This window comes from Dermacentor albipictus, chromosome 2 (assembly GCF_038994185.2).
Source record: "Dermacentor albipictus isolate Rhodes 1998 colony chromosome 2, USDA_Dalb.pri_finalv2, whole genome shotgun sequence".
Lineage (NCBI taxonomy): Eukaryota > Metazoa > Arthropoda > Arachnida > Ixodida > Ixodidae > Dermacentor > Dermacentor albipictus.
This window is the reverse complement of record NC_091822.1, coordinates 50,315,279-50,336,119: the sequence shown is the minus strand read 5'-3', so window position 1 is coordinate 50,336,119 and position 20,841 is coordinate 50,315,279. Positions and strand designations below refer to the sequence as shown.

At 44.5% G+C, this 20,841-nt stretch overlaps 1 protein-coding gene across 7 annotated transcripts in view; it reads right to left on the bottom strand.

Moving 5' to 3' along the window:
• Positions 1–929: 929 nt before the first annotated feature.
• Positions 930–20,841, bottom strand: part of LOC135904311 (monocarboxylate transporter 13-like) — a 119,469-nt gene continuing 99,557 nt past the window's right edge. For 6 of the 7 annotated variants that reach the window (XM_065434933.1, XM_070532864.1, XM_065434936.1 and 3 more), the window contains 5 exons: positions 17,147–17,330; positions 16,846–16,989; positions 13,745–14,089; positions 12,675–13,223; positions 930–3,263 (listed from right to left, as the gene is read on the bottom strand). In XM_065434933.1, the coding sequence (XP_065291005.1) occupies positions 2,995–3,263; positions 12,675–13,223; positions 13,745–14,089; positions 16,846–16,989; positions 17,147–17,330 (1,491 nt within the window). In that variant the 3' untranslated portion in view covers positions 930–2,994. Of the gene's footprint in view, positions 3,264–12,674; positions 13,224–13,744; positions 14,090–16,845; positions 16,990–17,146; positions 17,331–19,017; positions 19,103–20,841 lie in introns of those variants that run through there. The other variant, XM_065434935.1, reaches the window with a different exon arrangement.

Below are 20,841 nucleotides of genomic sequence, written 5' to 3'. Positions count from 1 at the left end.
TAGAGTTACAGAATCGGTGCGAAGAAAACGGATGTGCAGTCGAGGACGGCAAAAAATTAGGTGGTTTGCTAAAATTAGGAAAGTCGCAGGCGAAAGTTGAAAGCATCTAGTGCAAGACAGGGGGATTGGCCATCATTGGGAGTGGCCTTCGTACTGCACGGGATATCACAACAGGCTGCTGCTGTTGCTGCTACTGATAATGATGATGCTGATCATGATGATGATGATGATGACGAGGACGACGTTCGTATGTAACCATTTTTCAGCCTACTTTGGTCACTGGGTAGTCTGTGGTCGAATGGTTACCGCTGGTTAAATAATTAAATGAGACCACTTTTTTAGATTATGCATTTGTTGGCAGATTTGTATCACCCTTCTAACTTTCTTCAGCTCCTTCAATGTGCTGAGCAGGTCAATGTACATATTAGGTTCCGTAAGCTTTCGCAACGTGCCGACAGCTTGATGGCATCTTGAATGGCTTGTAGTTATATCAGCAAAGAATCCGGCGTTTCGTTGGCATAGGTGCGTGCTTACACACTTCCGCAATGGCTGCGGCTTAACACAAAGGCCCGATTTACTTAGGGAATGCGCTTCGGAAATTATTAAAAGGCTTCGATTCTTAAGATAAGAGTTGTGGGACTAATAGCCTCCAGAAAAGCAGGTTAGTTGTGGAAATATCGGTCCTCATAATAAAATCTCCTGCATAGATTAAGAAAAGCTTTTCGATTCGTAATAGAAGTGTTATCTGACGAATAACTTCTCATTGGGCATGGTAGGTGTGAAGGACTGCTGCGCTGGCTACGATGACTTAGGGACGAAGTCACAGTAGAAACTCAGAAAAGCAGACTATGCTGAAAACGATGACGAATATACGAGTAGGCATATGTATTGCTCTTTTTGTGCAAAGGTATGGAGCCAGTGCATTTCAAGAAACATTTATTCAAAAGAACTATCCACAGCACTTATTCATTCTGACAGTTGAGTGACGCACTTCCAAAATGATTGCGGGGCCAATGACGCAGCATTTACAGGATGCAGACCTGCTTGCCTTTCGTTTCATTGTTCTTACCTTGAAGATGTACGCTGAAGAATTTCCACCTGGCAAGTACTTGATTCACAGGTAAAATGTCTGTTATAATCGCGCTGTCATTCCAAGAAACAGTAGTTGGCACAGTTATCGCGCCCTGAATACTGTGCCAGAAATGACAGTCACGCAAGCTGAAACAATTGCCCCAGGAGATATGGGATTGACGCATTGTTAAGTACACTTGTGCGTTGCGCGTATTTCATAAACTTTTGACACACTTGTCGGGTATCTATGATGTATGCCGTGATTGCAGACGAAAGGAACGAGCGCTAAAAACGGGCGAATTATAGGGGGACGTGACTGAATGTACTGCACAAGGCATGCCTTCTAATTTGTTCATGGTGCGTAATACATTTTTAGTGTTCATTGCATACATTCTCCCGCAGAACCCCTCCAGTCCACCCCTCTACCAATTGAGCTTTCGACGGGACTATTGTGCATACATTCCTGTTGTTGTCCATGAAGATTACTACGCTAGAAATCTGGACAGTAACAGATTCTTGCCGTTGAAGGGGCACAGACATAATCATGAAAAGTAACCTGGAACTCACGTACTGGGGCAATCGGTTTAAGCAGAGCTGTCTTCAGTCTTTGCGCTGATTCACGCTACTTGGGGTAGGTTTTGACGCCTAAATTTGAGGCTGCCGAACGCTAGGTACAATGTGGTGAACTTCAACTGGTATTTATTATTATCTTTGTTCGAGCGCTTGTTTTTATCGACGCAGTGCATAGAAAAGAAGAAGCAATACTTGTTTGCTTACAGCGTTCCTAGTGTCATTGCTCGTGGCCGGCGGGATGGTTTGCACGGTCACTGCCTTACAGAGCGTATCGCTTGGACGCGCTGGGCCGCCGCTTTCGTAGTGCCATGTTCACGCTGGAGTGGGGGAAGAAATGTTGAGCAAGGCCGCGTGAAAGCAGAAGTATGAAGCCTGCTGCCTCACGTTTACACTTGTGGTGGCATTTTGTATGAAATCTAGCAAAGATACCGTGCAATGCGGCGCCACCCTGCAAGCTGCCGAGAGCAAAGAATACGTGACGTTTGTATGCAATCTCGCGGCCCTGAAACCCTGGCGTGGCAAACTTTTTGCTGTTACCGTTTCTTGAGTAAAACACGTTGTGAGGCTAGTTGGTGCATAGCTTTCAGTAGGTGAAGCGCCAATAGTGACGGCACACAAGAAGAAATAAAGACGCCTACATTAGTGTCCCCTTCATAATGTTGGACAGCTGTGGTGTAAAGAGCCAGCCTTGAAATTTCGGTGGAATATATGTTACCTTCTAACATGCACACGTCATCGTTTTAGACCTCCCTCTACGTCTACCCAGAACGCTCTTCAGTGGCCTTCATGAATTAGTCGGAATTGCAAATTCTCCATATTCACGCAGGAGAAGAAAGTTGAAAAGGTAAAAGTTTATACGCTTCGGACGAACACAGATACGTGAAACAAGTAAAAATAACGGGTGTGATAATGAAGGAGTATATATGTACACAAGAAGATGGAGGCCTGAAGTAACTAGCCGTGGTAGAACGAGGAATGTCGCTGAACCAGCGTTTGGTGACTCGTCATCGTCGACGAGCATTTAACACATAGCTGTTCAGGACGGACAAAGACAAGTCGTGTTGTCGAAATTCTGGCTCAATTGACATTTCTTGTTCTACCACTGTTAACTGCCTATGTTACAAATGACTTTGTGAACAACAATACATTTTGCACCTCTGAATATATAGATGGTCAACACTGTACCAGCATTTGTTTCATTTCAACACTGCACCACAATAGCGTTTGTCCCGATTCGTGTGCCTGCCTTTCCTGTTGGCACGGGACCAAGCACAGGCTATTTGACGAAACCCGCCTGTCGGTGTAAGTAGAGGCACGGTGCACAGACGCTGAGCACGGCAGTCCACATTATCAATACAAGACTGTTATGGTGCTGGATGTCCTCGACTTCCGCGTCTCCATGTACCTGCCATCGCCGATGTAGATTAGCCGAGGGTAATAGGAGAACCTTCCAGAGCCTGCCTCTGATTTTCCTCCGATGACTGTGTCAGGAGTCCATGTGCTACGCTTCCGCCACATGACAAAGCTGACGAGGACCCATGCCGCAGACGTGGTTATGGCCACCGTGCCGCACGCCACAAACAAGAGGTCATAGGAGCCCAGCGTATCACGAAAGAATCCTGCGAGAAATAAAAGACGAGAGGCACGTGGTAAGCAGAGCTGGCATTGTATCTCGCCAGCTCGAAAAAAAAAGAAGTATAAGTTTGCGTGCTACTGGGATGTCAGCGTGCGTGAGAATACCTTAATATAAGCTGACGTCCCCAAAAGAAACGGTAAATATAGGTGTTCATCACAGGGGACTAATTAGGCGCTATAAGAAAGAATGGCAGCATCAGCACGCAATGCGTTCATCGACTCCAGCATCTTTACAGAACAAATAATGGGAACGCCATAAAACGAAAAGAAAAGCAGGTAATTGTGGGGAGTTGACCTTTCGAATTCAAGAAGGGAGTACAAGAGGGGCTGTAGAAGGGAAGCAGGGCGGAGTGTGGCACCGTAGTAGCTAGTTGTTTTTCATCATGAAACTGAATTCTTAGTCAAGACGCGTTTTTCATGTTCCTCCATCAGAATATGAGCGCCATCGGCAGCGATCTAACTGGAAACATCGTTCTCAGGAGCAGAAGACCTTGCCCCTAAATCATAATGCATAAAGCTCGTTGCATAAATATACAAATGCATAAATACTACGACATCACACTACATGTGACACCCGTATAAGACGGCCTACTAATAAGCAGAATAGCTTACTTAGTTACCCTTACATGAGCGTTGTACAGAGAAGCCAAGCTTCAATATATTTGATAGTATCGTAAGCTACACAGCGGGCTAGGAAAAACGCCGTAGCGAAGCCGAGCTGATTATATTGAATAAAACTGGTTTGTGTAGAAAGTTCCCTAACCGAAGTTCACAAGAACAGCCCGTTCGCATTGGAACTCATGTGTCGATCCACGCATTCAAGCATGCGAGTATGACCTGACTATGACAACGCCATATCTGCGTTGTGCCTCTGTTGTCTACCCTTTTATCACGCCCGCATGTTCTTTTTTACACTGCTTTGTTCTAAAGCATCAATTTCAACTTCCCGCCTTGCTTTCAGCCTTGCTGAACTCGCAGCACGTTGGGCGGCGTTAGCTGACAAGCCTCTTAACTAGTCCATGAATACTTTGTTTAGCGCAAAACAACAGTGTCTGTTGTTTTGTGCTAAACAAAGTATTCATGGATTCGCACCAACTAGCCCGCCAATGCATTGTGCTGAACTATCTCTTAACTAGTGTTCAATTAAACCGACATAGTCAATTTAAATGAAAGGACGAGGAAAATGATGTCTCTACAGCTAAGGAAAAAATAATGGCTACAGGTGCACCAAGAGCATGATATATCTATCTTTATCACTTAACTAATAACTAAGTGGTCGGCCGAAATGAAATGCGGCTGACGTAATGCAGCAGTTCCTGTGATTTGATTGAAGGCATTATTTTTTTTTCATGCAGTGCTGAGGACGAACGGCAAATTTTGCTAATAACTCATATCCGGGCCTGAGTGCCGCTCAGGCCAATGACAAAGTACAGTGCGAAGATGGTTTGGAATAGAATAATCTTTTTGTGCCTGCCTGGAGTGTGAGAAAGGCCCCGCGAGCCGGACAACTGAACAAAATGCCAAGCTCGTGGGTATGAAGGTGGCTAAAAGTTTTGTGCACGGCTGTAAATTCGCTGCAGCGAATTGAACTTACGCCTCATTGGCATTATATATAATACAAACAGTTCCGCCTTGGTATTGATATCGTGAGCCCGTAATAATCAAAGAACTTATGCTACATTTCTTTATCACAGCCAGTTAGGGCTAACATTGATGCTCGACATATTATTAGCGAAGAAAGTCGTCCAATGGCAAGGACCCCTTACAAGCGAGATCTTTGGCATCTGTGCTCCTAGTGTTTATTTGAAATGTGCTATGTGCACCTGATGTTCACAAAGGAATTTCCAAAAGCACGAGAGCAATCGGCTATTATGGATGCTCACACATGCTATAAGACGTCGCAATGAAATTTGGAAATACTGGTAATAACAGGATTGAAGTACCGATCGGTATGTACCACTATCATTTGCAGTGCCAATGAGTGTTGCTAACGGGAACGTTGGGCGAGTTGAGCTGTAATATCGCCCGCTCTTCACAAATGCGCGTATCAGCAGGGCTAGATGTTAGGCACTGGCGTCACATTAGAGTTTTCGAAAATCAAGCGCCACAAGCTTCACTCCGAGAGTGCACGACAAAGACAGGCCACCTGTACGCGATAAACTATGTTTTGCGATATTGCACAAGAATAGCAAACTTCTCACAAGCACCATGACAAAATAAGAACCCCGCATTTGAAGAGATGGCCCTAAAAGAAACCATAAAAGACACCGCCGAACGACAACTCTACAGCAATGAAAGAGCTGTACTTTTTCCTATAAAGCCATGGTTTCCGCTTCGTCGAGCGACCAGTGCATGCTATAAAGATGGAGGGGAGAAAGCACAAAGACGTAAACATAGAACCTGTCAAGCGCCCCAGAGTATAGTCGGATTCATTCAGTAGCCTGATTGAGTGGCTGTTCATACAAATATAAGCTCAGGAGAACTTGCTGTCTTTTTATTGCGTGTATTTCGTGCCGCAGCAGTTCCTGTAGTGCCTTGCGTGTTGCACTCGAGGAAACTACGTTGGCTGCGGCTTTCGCATGACTGGGCGACGATTCGCCTAGGGTAGACGCGGTTTGTAATCTCTCAGTGCAACGTGTATAACATGCGTTCCCTTATAACATTTTTGGTAATGTTAGTGAGAGGCGAAATAGATAATTATAGGAAACAGGTTCAAGAGTTTTATTAGGGTACAAATGTTCAAATCTTATTTTTTTTCAGCGGAGTTACCCGGAATACAAGATGTCGCCCTCGCCGCGTCCATTCTTTTTTCTGCCTTGTCAGCTCCTTTGCAGATGTCATTGTTCGTTGGGAAGGCAGCGCTCTTTCGAGTGGCAATATAAAAGGCTGCACTCTCTAATAGAGCGAGCATCCGGACGTTAACGTGCCGCCCTTCACAAAAACTGCGAACCGATATGCCATCCACGATAACAAGATCATTATTATCGGCTCATCCAGACTGCTAGAAACCCTGAGATAGAAGGTTCGATGTTACCCTCATCCGATCTTGAAGTGAAATAGCGCCTTCGGAAAGATGAAGCTACATGTCGCAGTGGCTCAGCGAGGCACTCGTTGTAGTTTGCGGCACAGTAGACGAGACAGTCATCAGAGACAGCTTTAAATCAGGAACTGCTATCGAAATACGTGGACATGGAGTAATCGCTCTGCTGGGCATCAACAATATCGAGTTCCATAAAGTGTGCTACATTAAAAATATATTGCCGTTGTAGGAAGTTAATTTTTTATCGAGGCTTTACACATATTGTCGAAAATGACAAAAAGAAAGCATGGATCGTTGTTCTGTGAACTCCACCTATTGTGACATCTACAGAGAAATCACAAAATTGATGTGTCTTACACTGGTCCGAAATATCCATAAATTTCCGAGTAGGGCTTTTGAAGAAAGCTTCCTAGAGGCTGTACCAATTTTGCGTAAGCTGTGGACACATACATTGACCTATATGCTTAAAGTTCTGCAGATGAAGGTTACAGAACTGCGAAGGCTGGTTTTAGGAGTGGAGTTACGGATGTGCAATCTCTGTACATCGCTTCTTTTTGCACTTGTCGACAGTCAGAAGCTTTTGTCAAAAATTATGTTTAATAAAGACTCTGCATCGTAGAATCAGCAGAACCCGGCTTGTACTCTTAGTCGTAACAAATTTCAATCAAGTTGTTCTTTTGGCTGCCTAGGAACCGCATTTCAGTGTTTTAACTTGTACTGGAACTGGGAAATCCGAGTTCGTATGCGTTGAAGATTACTGTTTGCGTGAAATAGATTCTTCTATGTGCACCTCGACACAAACTTGAATTTTCTGTTGACTTGGAAAAATAAAAATGCGCTTCAAGCTAGCCTGCTATTCGCGAATGTTACATAAAAGAAAGCCTCGCACGTTAGGAGCGTGTAGTGCACCCAACGATATTAATTTGTCTATTGACAACATACAACCCAGTACTTTTTTTATAGGATTCCATTTTCATGTGTAGATATTCTCGGCAATGCGGTACCGAGCCGAACCTGCAATCTCCTGTCACTGAGGAAATTCAGTACAACAGCAAACTCGTTTCATCATGTGACATATTCTAAAAGACCTTCTGAAAGACAACTTGTTCAGGAAGTACCACAGGCCTGTTTCACTAATCAGCCCTTCAATGAAGCCTATGGCTTTCACAATTTATTGACTAAGATAGTAAGGATGAGTGAGATGCAGGAAAGGACGCAAGGGTGCATTCCAGTTTTCTTTCAGAAGCATATTCTTTCATTTATTAAAGCTAAGAAAAGCTAAGATCAATTGCTGCCATGATGTATCACCTTCGAGGCAGGGCTCCATTTAAAGTAAAGCTTACTGTATTTAAGGCGCTAGCTGAGTCTTTGCTTATGTATGGCATTACATTATACGGCACTTGCTCTGAAAACAAAAAACAAGAAATTAATCGCGTAATTCATAAAATAGTCAAGAGCATAACCTACGGAACAGCGTTAGATAGCGCAGGTACAAGGGAAAAATACCAAGCCCTGGGTATACTACCAGTGAAAGAACTATTTAATTATGTAGTTTTGAAGAATCACTACTTCAGCAAAGAATTCAGGGTTGCCGTAAAAAAGAACGTGACATTGCGACAAACTGAGAGGTACGTGAAACCACGTGTCTACACTCACTATGGAAAAAGAACACGGAATTACTATGTCCCTTCGGTATTTAATCAATTGAGTGATGAATTATGTACAATAAACACGAAACGAAAAATAAATAAAGCGATCAGAAATTGGTGTGCAAGCTCAATAAACATTTAGTAGGTAAAGCCAGTTGACTCGTACGGAATTGTTTACCGGCTTTGTTTTTCAACTTTTGTTTGTTCTTGCTTCGATACCTGTGTATAATTTTGAATTCAGCAGTTTAAAGAATTGAGTTGTAGTCCTGTAAGTGACTGGTGTATTTGTGTATCGCTTTGATGTTTTGACTTTGTTTTGACTTTGATGTTTTTCTTGACAACATTGTGTAATGAAACAGGAACTCAATGTATTTTTGTTTGTTTGTTTGTTTTTGTTTACTGCATTGGACGGTGTTCAGTGTATAGATGCGAGAGAATGTATTAATTGTGGTAATATGAATTTAATAAGTTGTTTCACCAACTGCCTGGTCATTTTACAATCACTGCGTGCTTAGATTGACCAGTAAATCCACCCTGTACAAAGAAATTTGGATAAATAAATGACTGACTGACTGACTGACTGATTTAATGTGGTATGTAGCAGTAAAGCATGCCATGAAGAAACGTACGCTAAGGGTGTATGTAGGTACAGTAGACAGCCAAAAACGCGCTTTAATTAAATTAAATTAGGCGGCTTCCCATGGTAAAACCGCGATATTACTATGAGAGACGCCGCAGATCGAGGGGGACTCAGGAGTAATTTGGACCACCTGAGGTTCTTTAACGTGCACCGAAATCTAAATAGAATGGTGTTTTCGCCTTTCACCCCCATCGAAATTGCGTCCTCCGTGACGGGGATGCGATCCCACGACCTCGTGCTTAGCAACCCAATACCATAGCCACGAAGCAACCACAGCGGGTTGCCCGCCCTAGAGTCAGTCATTGTACTTGTTCGTAAGAATGTGCCACGACTCATTAAAATTTCTGAACCCATAGCACTTATTTTTTATCTTTTCCTTTCATTCAATAGCTCCTTTAGAAGACGAAGGGTTTCAAGCTGTTACTTGGAGGCTTGGATCCCATGCATCAGCCTTGTCTAAGACCACGTGCCTAATGGGAGTGAAGACCACTTTCTTCGTTGCGCAAGGATACATCTCAAGCCGCAGATTGGAACATTGCATGAGTTTGCCAGATGTGTTATTATTTTCGTCCAGTAAACTGCAACACTTTATTACGAAATGTGGAGAATTATTAATTCGCACAGGCATACTTCTATGCGGTAGGTTATAGCCTAGAACTGGCACCCCAACGTTTAGGTGTCAGGGGCACTAGGTACAGTGATGGATTGTGGAGAGTTTGCCAAGGATTATCGAAATATATGCCCAATTTGGGAACAATGAAGCGATAAATTGCCGTGGCAAATGTTAGTGTTCTTCTTCTCGTGACTTAATGCGCAGTGTCCATGTGCACATTAATCTATCAGTTCAAGAAGGTACCACGCTAAAGACAACCCCTACTTTGTGTGCTCTGCTAAACGCACGGCTTTTCTCTGAAACGTAGAGCCTTGGGATATATCGTGTGCGAGCACGCGAATAGCAGGTCTGTAGCAAACGGCTAAGCGCTGGCCTTGGAAACGAAGAGCTGAGTAAGAAGTTGGACAGCGGAGAGATTCATCATGCCCGTTCCGCACACGTATAATCCTTTCTTGTGGCGTCTGCTTGTTTAGTAAGAACTGCCTTGCCGCATGATTGCACGTTTCGAAACGTTCCGAGTGACGTCATTTTGAAAGCCGAGTAGGCTCTGTCTCGCATTTCTCTAGCAAACGTGGCATGGTTTCTCGAGAATCAGCTTTTGTGATGCCTCATTTTTTTTAGTACATCAGAATATTGCAGCTATATCTAGGGTGTCGAAAGTTAGTTAATGCGTAGTCAAGGCAGGCTCGCATTCGCAGACTTTCAAACAACGCGTGTGAACTCCGAGTAAGAGAAATATGAATTTTATGTTATGGGAGAGCGAACAGTAAAAATTAATTCTTGAATAAGCGCTGAAACGGGAAACGAAAGTTGGCGCAGAGGGTGCGGGGGAGGTGCAGGGGGTTGTGAATTGCTTTGCCGAAATTGTTTCACTGCTTGATGCGAGGGCGACATTTTCCGCGGCAGACGTAACCGCTAAACTTATTTGTGGAACTTTTGTTATGAACCACAGATGAATGAAAAGAAAATGTCTTCAACCGAAGAGTAGAAAAAAGCTAAAATGAAAACACATTCTCTTTCAAACAGCTTCGTGCCGACATCGGATGGATGTCGATATTTCTCTGTCATGGAACATGAATAATTACTTTGCTAATTGGCTAATTGGACGTTGTCCTACTCCCTGCTCTACACGTAGGTAGAGGCAAAGAAAACAAAGAAGAGAGAGAAGACACTAGTAGATATCAATCGGGCGCAACAGCAGATGCGCTTGGTCTTGATCAGCAGGAAAAGCTGGCGTCAGCACGGCGTTGGCGCGTACATTTCCTGCGGGCGTCTCGCAGCGCTACTCCGATTTTGTCGATAGATTCTAACCATAGAATGACTTCAACGTCGAGCAAATTAGTGGGATTTTACGATATACGGAGTCTAGTGCATCTTGTCCTCACCTTTTATCTCTGTATTTTAGTTGGCATAAAGCTCTATGCCAACTAAAATGCTCTAGACATTTTTGACCTATGATGTTCTCTTTGTTTAAAATACTTTTCTGATTATCATAACTATTATGCAAAAAGTACTAGCCATCACAATTACACGGTGACTAAGCCCCTTTATCATTTTTATTTCTATAATAAAACGCAAGAAGAGCATTCGTTCTTCTTCTTTATATCTTTCGTACGCCTGAATTTCCTTATGTCACGAATTTTAACCAGTTTGCTAAGAGCAAACGCTATTTATAGAACCTCGGGTAGGCCATGAACGATTTGACAGGACGTCGACTGAGTTTAGTCATGATGTCATTCTTGGGAGCCGTAAGATTTCCTGTTCGTTTCCACGGCGCCAGTGATTTCTGCATCATCTCATCTTGCCAGCGCTTGCAATTTCCTCGCGCCAGCGACACCCGCATTACAGGCAGCATTACAAACTGCGACAGTGGGGCTAATGCTCCATGGTGTCCAAGACGCGCGACTTCCACCAGAGAATTCTGCTCGCCCAGTACCCGTAGCCGTCACTAATCCTGGTGGATGTTTTTTTTTAAACACTTTTTTGCTTCCTCAATGGTTTACAAGGTATGAATCAGCGATTGCTGTTTTTCGGCGCCGCGCCACCTACTTAAAGAAGGGGGAAAATGAACAAATGATTGCTTAGGAGAGCGAGTTTTACGAAGTAAACAAGCATTTCCAGGAAGTGGTCTCGTAATAACCAGGTGCGGCTTCTCCATCGTTTAAACCAACTTGTTGTAATAAGCACTCACGTTTGCGTGCCCATCCCAGTCAGTGGCTGCTACAAGAAGCATAACAGAGAGAAATGCTGTGCTGGCAAATGGATAACCACGCATGCTCGAAACATAGTTGAAGTAAACGCGTAGTTATTCGTAGCTGCCGTCTTCTGACGCTCAATATTGCCCACTATGCAGTGGTGAGACGCAGCCTCTACGATCAGGAATATGTGGAAACTTTACATTTTTCCAGAGGAGCCGACTTTAAGCAAACCTAACGAACGACCACGGTATGTAGTTGAGGTGTCGAGTAAAGTTGGAAAGGCCGCATTTAATCTCAACATGACGTTCACATAAAGTACTCTATTTCCTGTATTCCTGCGTCACGAGGGAGAAGCCATACTGCGCCTGCCTAGTTCGGCAAACTAAATAGAAGAGAACATTCTAAGGAACGAGGAGATTGAAAACAGCTTCCGAAGGCTCATTTAGAACTCGGTAATGGCCGCAGTTACTCCCGCGTCTGGTCGTTTACTTCCACACTTCCGTACTTCCGCTCCCCTAACATGCGCGCACACACTCATCTAAGCCATTTTTTGTGTCAGGACGAGACGCTGGCGCCAAGCAGTGACGTCGGCTTCTCTTTCCCATGTGACCAAATGTAAATACGTGAGAGACGATCCTTAAATTAGGAAGAGAAAGTATGCCCATAAAAACTGGAGCAATGTAGAAAAGACCGGAAGCGACACGCGAAAAAAAAAACTTAGATGTGCAAAAAAATACCTGTTTACATCTAGAGTTTTGCATTCAAGAACAGACTGATGTAAGTGACAGTTGGGCGTATTTGGAGGATTTATTTCAAGATCGAGCCTTATTACACCAACATTGAAATCACATAAGCAGTGTAGAATTCATTTCGAAGTAACAGGCAATTGTGGTGTATTCCACCACAGTACAGTCAGGGCCCACCCTGCTTTGGCCAGCTGACAAAATATACAGGCCGTTGACATCAACAAAACATTTCTGACAGGTTTTGAATGCGCGAAGTATATCTGGCACATTGTAGCAGATGTTAAAACTATGTATGGGATTCCTTACACGATTGCGTCGTGATTGCTCGGATGAATCCTGTAAGCAACCACAAAATATATCTCTGTTCTCTCGTATAGATGCGTTTTAGTCTACAAAATGCAATGACAAATGAGCATACTAGTTCGTGCGTTTTGAATTGTACTCTTTCAGCTAAATATTAAGCAAAAGCAGACATTCCATCTAATTCTCCAGCTTAAGGATATTCTTACCTATGAGAGATGGCTTGGCGAAGGAGAATGTGGCGGACAGCGCGGTCAGCAGACCCGTCGCCATGGCGATTCTGTCGAGCCCCACGCAGTCAACGAGTATCACGGGAAACAGGACGACGCCACTGCCCAGCAGAAAAGCGATAGCCGCGGCCAGCGCGAACAAGGACACGTACTGCGTACACTGGGGCAGCAGCACGTACATGACTCCGACCAGCGCCAGCACCATGGCCATGAGCGTACGTCTGGTGAACAGCCGCCGGTCGGCAAGCACGGGCAGCCCCAGCCGGCCCACGAGGTCGGCCAGAGAGCTGAGCGACGTCATGGTGATGGCGCTGCTTTGCGCGATGCCTCTGTCGACGGCGAAGTCGACAAGCAGCGAGTTGTAGCAGTCGTAGCCGAGGTTGAAGGCCACGGAGGAGAACATGACTAGGTACAACATGGGAATCCGCAGCACATCCAAACCGCACAGCAGGCAGGTATTTCTGCGGCGGCTTTGCGCGATGGTGATGTCTGGGTGTAACGCTGGTCCCGCTTCAGGAACCTTGGATGCTGCGGGTAACCGTTGAGTTAGACTCGGAAGCATGGGCGGCTTTCCGGCGATAGGGCCACTTTTTCTATTTGAGGCTCGGGCGGTCTCACATTACAGAGCCTTAGAAGGAGACACATCTACGGCCGCAGTGTTCTGTGCACTTCATGTCTGGTTTCGACAGCGCGACAACACGAGGACAGAGGTGCATGCAAAGGACAGCGCGTGTAAAAAGCTGAAAAGAAGAGCCCATTGAAAAGAGGTAGCAGAGAATACGGGCCTCGTGCTTAACCAGGTGCTCGTTGTGCATACAAGCGCTATATCTTTATTAGTGCGAGTAGAATGTTTCGTGCTGGCAATTTTCCTGATTAGGCAAACGTTTGAGCGGATTATGACGCCGTATTATTTTGTATTGTGCGAAGCTACGTGCAGAGGCTACATTTCTGGCATTTCGTATGTATCTTTTCAAACGGATATATCAGGTACGTTTTCGTCGATTGAGTGATAGAACCTAATACACGTCCTTGAACAAACATAATCTTACCGTTGTCAAGACGCACTGGAATGATGTACGGCAACTGTAAGGATGACTTCTCGTCAGCGCTGGCCACTGTGATGAGTGATTCCACCGAGGTGCCGCATCGCTTGAGCCACCGGGGCTGACGCAGGAAAAGGCTGAACGGAACCGCATTCAGGATCATCGCTCCGAAGAGGAGCATTGCCTCTTGGAAGCCGTACCAAGCGATGAGTTTCTCAATGAGCTTCGGGAACACGAAGCTGCCTAGCGTAGAGCCGGCAAAACAGACACCCGTGGCAATCGTCTGGTACTTCACAAAGTGCTCGCTGATCAGCACCGGGTTCATGGCGTAGACGATGCCTGAGCCAAAACCTGCCCAAACAAGCAACCCACGAATAAGCTTCGCCAGAAATTTATCTGGCACCATTATTTTTCCGCCTACTACTATAAGTCGTAATCGCTGGGCTACAGGCAGATTTATTGGTAGTATATTTTACCTGAAAACTTGTGTTAATTTTGTGTGACGAGAGGCTGTGCATATCGTGGCAAACTTAAGAGAAAAACAGCTCCCAAAAAATGGAAAAACAAGCATATCGTAACCACCTCCATTTTCCTAGAGCAATGTTTGCAAGAAGAAATTCATCGAGGTTTTTATTTTTACCGCAAGCCGATAGACCGTTAACGAAGGTTTCCATTGTCCATATATGTATTGCTTTGCCAAATCCTTATTATTATGCTGCATTCTGTAACGCCCTCCCTGCTTAAACAGAAGAGTATTTCCGCTGAATATCTTGACAAATAAATAAATGAAATCTAGCAACTCGTGAGCAATATACTTTAGTAAAAAAACAAGAAATAAAGATGCAAAGAAAAACCAAGCTAACTCGAAAGCTTCCTCTGTACCTGCTACGTACACTCACTGCGGCGTTGCTCATAACTTCCTGCGAAGTTTCAGGACTGTGACCCCCCAATCCAATTTTTTAGCTGTGAGCAGTGCATAGTTAACTTGTGTGCCAGTACACAGCTGTGCACTGTAGCATGTGCCGGCGCTCCTACGTTCTCAGAAAATTCAAGATTGACAATGAATCATTGTAAACAGCATCTTTTTTTCGGAGGAGCGGGGGTGGCGGAAGGGGCGAGGGTATGCACTAATCCTTTTGGTATATTTCTTAAGATAGCATTTTATTTAGAGATGCCTGACAATATTTAAAGGAAAACTGTGGGACATAGGCAAAATGAGCGAGCGAAATGGGCAATATTATCAAGGAATGCTCTTCTGTTGCAGCCAAACTTTAGGGACATGCTTAATGTTACGCATATCACAAACTAGCATTGCTTTTATAATGACAAGCTTTTTGATATCTTTCACCGATGCGGTAAGAAGCAGCGGAAAGGTGTCATTTCACTGATGGGCTCTACAATGTAGCTGCCACTAATTTCTTTCCGGCTACTGTACTGAATCTGAGAGCTTGCGGATTTTTTAAATATGACAGCTTGTCGTTTTGGGGCGGCGAACTAAGTCAGCGTGCGGGCGGCCCCATGCGATGGCGCAGTTAGTAGTTAACCGTAGTCAAGAAGCCGCCTTAATTGGACGTCTATATCTTTCAGATCTAACTGTTAAGGGGCCGAACTCACAAAGCCAGAGTTCGTTCGTAAATCTTGTTCGCCATTGGCATTCAGACTTCGTGAATTACACGTCCGGCATCACGATTGGCCGACATTGGCAATTACGAACAATTCTAACATAAGAATTCATTTCTAAATATCAACCAGATGCGATATTATCGTGCATCAGCCCTACATATGTCGGAATAGAAGATTCGCTTGTTTGTCTTCTTCCGATATGACATTATGTTTATTTTTTACGCAAACGTACGACAACATACATAACACGGCACTGTAGATTATGCGATCTATGCTCTGTTTGGGGTGATTTCACCTTTGGCGTCATAATACTATTGTAGTTTTCCATTTTCATACCTGGTCGCGGAATGAAGTAAGGGTACAAATCCACTGACTCACCATAGTGGTGCAACTTAAAAAAGTTCAAATTTTGTGTCAAACATATGAATCATATCTCTAATATTTCCCAATGTAAACACAGTATATTCACTCCTAAGTGACTACCACTGCAAGCTCAGTATGATTTGTGTGGTCATCCAGTGACAGAGGGGACGGAAGCAAAATATTCAGGAATTACGTTCGCTGCAGATTTAACGTGAAACATTCATGTTGAGTGCGTAACTATAAAAGTAGGGCGACCTCGAAACATTATTAGAAGGAACTTTAGGCACGAGTAACGAGATGTTAAAAAAATGTTACATTTAGCCAAAGGGAGCCCAATATTAGAATATGGGAGCATTGTATGGGAACCACACAGGAGCAAACTCTTCAGAATGCTTCGGAGGCAATTCAAAAGTGTGCTGGGCGATTTGTATGGGGATGCTACTCATTGGAAAGTAGCATTATTGGCATAAAACGCCATGTGGACATTTTACATGATATACTCTTTATGATTTATCAGGTGATTGTCCTGTGGAATAAAGGACATCGGCGGCGAGGGCTTCCTCCTATAAGAAATTTTTTTTTCTGCGCTGAATCGGTCAGTGACATATGCTCCGCCGTGATGTAACAGAAATTGGCTCTAACCCACGGTTTGCCCATGCTCTTATGCGTCATCCAAAATTATTATATTGTTTTTTTCTCTCTCAGCTTGACATCAATTTACTCTCCCGGTGCTGGCATTACTGCAACCGTTGCAGCGTGACGCTCTGAGCGTTATTTCCTCACGATGTCGTTTCTGCTGCTGTTACTGTTGCTACAATTGCTGTTAATCTTTGTTTTATCAGGCTTTGAGTTGTTTTCTTGAGAGTTTTCTTGGGTTCTACTTTTATGGCGATAACTTCGGCTTCAAGGCTCTCGCGTAATTACATATTTGGAAGCACTTTGCTGTCGCGTAGTCTGCCCCAGGTGTCGCTATGTAATTACGTTCTTGCGCGTCAGTTTTTTTATTGTGTGTGCTCCAATAATCGCTGCACCTAACAGTATTTCAGGCTCCCCTATTGTAGTGTGCACTGGGCTGTATGCAGGTATTTCAATCAATCAATAAATATACTTATTATATTCACCGTGAACAATGCCTAGCGTAAGGTGAAGGCTCCACATGTTTGTGGCAAAGTAGGCCAGCATGACGCCTCCAGCCGAGATGACGCTGCCAAGGATGATGACGGGTCTCGTCGTGAAACGCTGCGCAAGCGGACCGGCCAACAGACCTGCGAGGTCACAGCATGCAGTCCACGCACATACAGGCGCACGCACTCGCACACACATGCGTGAGTGTGTTGGGCGTCTCTCATGTACACTTTGCAGATGTGTGAGAACTGCTTGTAATGCATCTTGCATGGCCTGCATGCAATGAAGGTTGCTCACCCGACAGCACCCTGGCACCGCCCAGCAGCATGAGTGTCCACGAGGCCTCTTCCCTGTTGGCGCCGAACTCCTGCATGATGGCCACGAAGAGGACACCGAAGGCACGCAGCGGGGCCAGCGCGAAGAAGACCGAGAAGGCACAGGCGCCCGCCGTGAACCAGCTGTGAACGCTGTCTGGCCCATGCTGCGAGACAAATTTGAAGAAAGCAAGGTGACTCTCGGTGTCGCCCATTAAGTACTCGCCGCCACTAGCAGATATACTTGTTTCAAGTCAAGTCAAGCCATGGTTGATCACCAATATCGAGTTGGTGGTCGCTAGGGGAAATGATATCGCAGGCACCTTTACAGACACCAGTCGACGGCAGTTTTGAGCTCTAAACTCACAAGTGGCATATGTAGGTGCAGATACCAAAATCAGACGTGAATGAAATCAATTAAACGGCGGATAGAACACGAGAAAAAAAATAACAAGAGAAGGCGCTTATGAAGGGCAATGTGAATGCAGGTACAAACACGGAATGATGTGAAACACTTTCGTATGAGAAGCATACAATGTTTGACTGGTTAACATCCCTGCCTTCCTGTATTCTTCTCTCTCTCTCTCTCGACACCATGTCAGCTAAAAAAGGCTATTTTACAGTTCGTGTACACTGAGCCACTAACATCGTCAGGACGAAACAATTCATTAAAAATAATTAATCTTTTACGACGTTCGCAGATTGCAGTGGTTCCACCTGTTACGCATATGCTTTGACTAAATATATGATTCAGGGAATCTCTTATTCTAGGAGTCACGAAACTGGAAGGAGTAGCAAATTTTGAAACTCACTCTTTGAAGCGCTAGAATGTCGGACGCTGAAGCGTAAATGTAACCACTTCAATGATCTGATCGCGTAAAAGCATTTCCAATAAAGAATATAACTACAAAGAACGAACGAAAACTTTTCACTGAATACATGCGATAGAGCATGGAGAGTTGGAGACTGAGAACTGACACTGGGCAAAGTGAAAATATTAAATATGAGCAATCAAGTATTACTCTGCCTAATATCACGGCTGTGAACCTAGCTAGGCAAAAACGGAGTACGAAACATTAGCGTACATGACTAGAAATAACAAATATGACTGAACAGAAAACTATACTAAAAAAAGATGCGCATTCATGACGAAACTATACGTGCGTTCAAATCAAACTGAATATACGCCAAAACTTATCCGATCCTTGAACAGGTCTCAAGTTTACCTTGCTCACAATACAAAACGCCACAAAATGTAAAATTGCTGCTGAACACTCATCCACTTTAATCTGCGCTTCATGAAATCAGCAAGTCCCTCGCCTGAGTGCTACACTGTGAAAGCAGTCAAACTTCGTCTGCCTCTGTTTGTCTGGACTTCCCAGTTTTCTGCTCATGCTTACAAAATAAATCTTACTGTGCTTCCGCGGCGCCGCTATAAAAATTATCACGTGCATTGACAGATCATCGAAGGAAGTTGGTGCTTCTTTTCGAAATTCCTTGAATACCTTATAGGGTAGGTGCTTTTTTGCTTAGCAAGATAACATAGTTGTAGCCTCTTATTCTCACTCAACAACTGCAACCGCGCTCAATTAGGTCTGTGTAATGCAAACTTCTCTAAGCAAATGCTCGCAATACTTTCAGATAGTAAAGCTTTAAGACATTAGCCAGCACGGACTATATTTAAAAGGGTTTTACATTGACACGCTCAGGCGGAGTCACGTCAAAGAACAAGTGCTCAACATAGTCGCATGGCCTTGTTTAACCTGCCTTTATGGCTTTGCCAAAATACAACGAGCAATCACTGCAAGTCAATCTCATGTAAAGATCAGTAAGCTATCGATCTTAACTTTTTACCGAAATCATAGCAGAGATCAATGGCTCGTCTTGCGCGAAGAAGCACTACGGTGCCTTCTACCGAAAAAAGACACCCGCATCTGTCGAAGACTGCAAGTCGCCTCAGCCCAACTGAAGGCGCAGAAGCCCTAAGCTGCTCAAGAGGTGCACGAGACATCACCAGGAAGGCTCCGTCAATACCGGTTTATATACACAACTCCCAAACACTCCGCTGCGAGTACAAGGCTGACGCGCGCACTCTTCGTAATGCTCAGACGGCTGAGCAAAGAGCCTTGTTTGTTGGCGAACGTGGTTCACTGTCTGGCTTCCTTGCTTCTTTAGTGCAGAGAAAGAAAAAAATCGCTTACTTCACTTTGCAGACTGCGTGCTTATACAGCACCACGACTTCTTGCGCTATTTTGCAATGAGCATTTGTTTCATGCTTTCGCAGCGACTCCTTTTTTTTTTCGTTGCTAAGCCGCCTTTCCTGGCACCGTCAAATGGTTCAGCAATTCAGAGCCGCGAACAGCTGACTCACGCCTGCTGGAAATATGCTGACATTCTCGTTGGCCTGCGCGCTCCAAGACGAGAAACGGCAATAAGCCACCACAGTGTGCGATGCCTGTCTGCAATAGTTCGTCGAAACGAGTGCACTGTTGGGAATATACTGAACGGGTTAAACAGAGGAGGTAAGCACGTGAGTCTCTTGCGGTTAAGTGATCACTCTTCAATTCTCGCGGCCGCTGACGCAGGCTGCGGTGTGGGTATACTCTTCGGGCACATCGTTCGCCTTCGCTGTCAGACCACTTCGTCATTGTACAGTACAATATTGAGTATTCATTCAAATGAAGAGCAAAAAGGTTTGCAAAAACTAACAGGACGATGATGTGTAACATACCTGCCGAATAGTCGCAGGCAGCTTCCTTGAATTCATAAGCGTAAACATAAGTAAAACGTGTGGTTGGGTAAAGTGAACACACTGTATCGGTCACTGTCAGGAAAAAAAAAACTAGGCCGAACAGCAAAAATGTTTGACTGTACACATAAACGGCAAATACAAAAGAGAGTAAGTGAAGTGCATAAGAAAGTAGGAATTCAAACTCAACAGCAATCTAAATATTTCGCAATGGAAGGCTGAAATCCACCTGCCCAGTTCGAAGCTCCAGTAGACATCATTGCGACGAGTCAGAAACAAAGGATACTTAAATGAAGTTTGGATTAAATGTCCTGCTCAACTTGCCTAAAAAAGAAATAGCCGTTCCCTCGACAGCGCATCTATCGTAAATTGAATAACAGTCCCTTCTGTACACAACGTTACACTGCAACAGTGTCATTTCACCTGCTCCACATCACGCTTCGCCGCCTGCCTAAACGCGTCACGCTTGTTCGCCGGTGTAAATGCAATCACTCGCGTCTGTTAAGCTGCTTTCCGTTTCCTGGGTATGCAATGCCGCCTTCTAGTAAAAGCACTCGAGTGGCTTCCTGAATTATATTTATGACAATGTTGATGTCCCACCTTTCAACAGGGTTTTCGTCAAAAGCTGCCGGAAGGTTCGCTTTCCCCTCATGCCTTGTGTAAGTCATGTCCAGCGAAATGGACCTCGTACCACTTGAAGGCCAGTCCTGTCAGAAAGAGACGCATTTTCCTGATGCACTCACCGGGCGCGTGTCAGGGGCGCTCCTCGGAATCTTGCTCGTACAACTGTATACAAGTATCTAGGCTTCAGCTCTTACCATGAAATTAATCGGGCTTTATAATCTTCTCCTTGCGAATTTGCTGCGCTTGGGTGACAGCGATAAGCTTCTCCGTAATTTGCTGTAGTCCATCAGTAGGCTGCTGCTGGT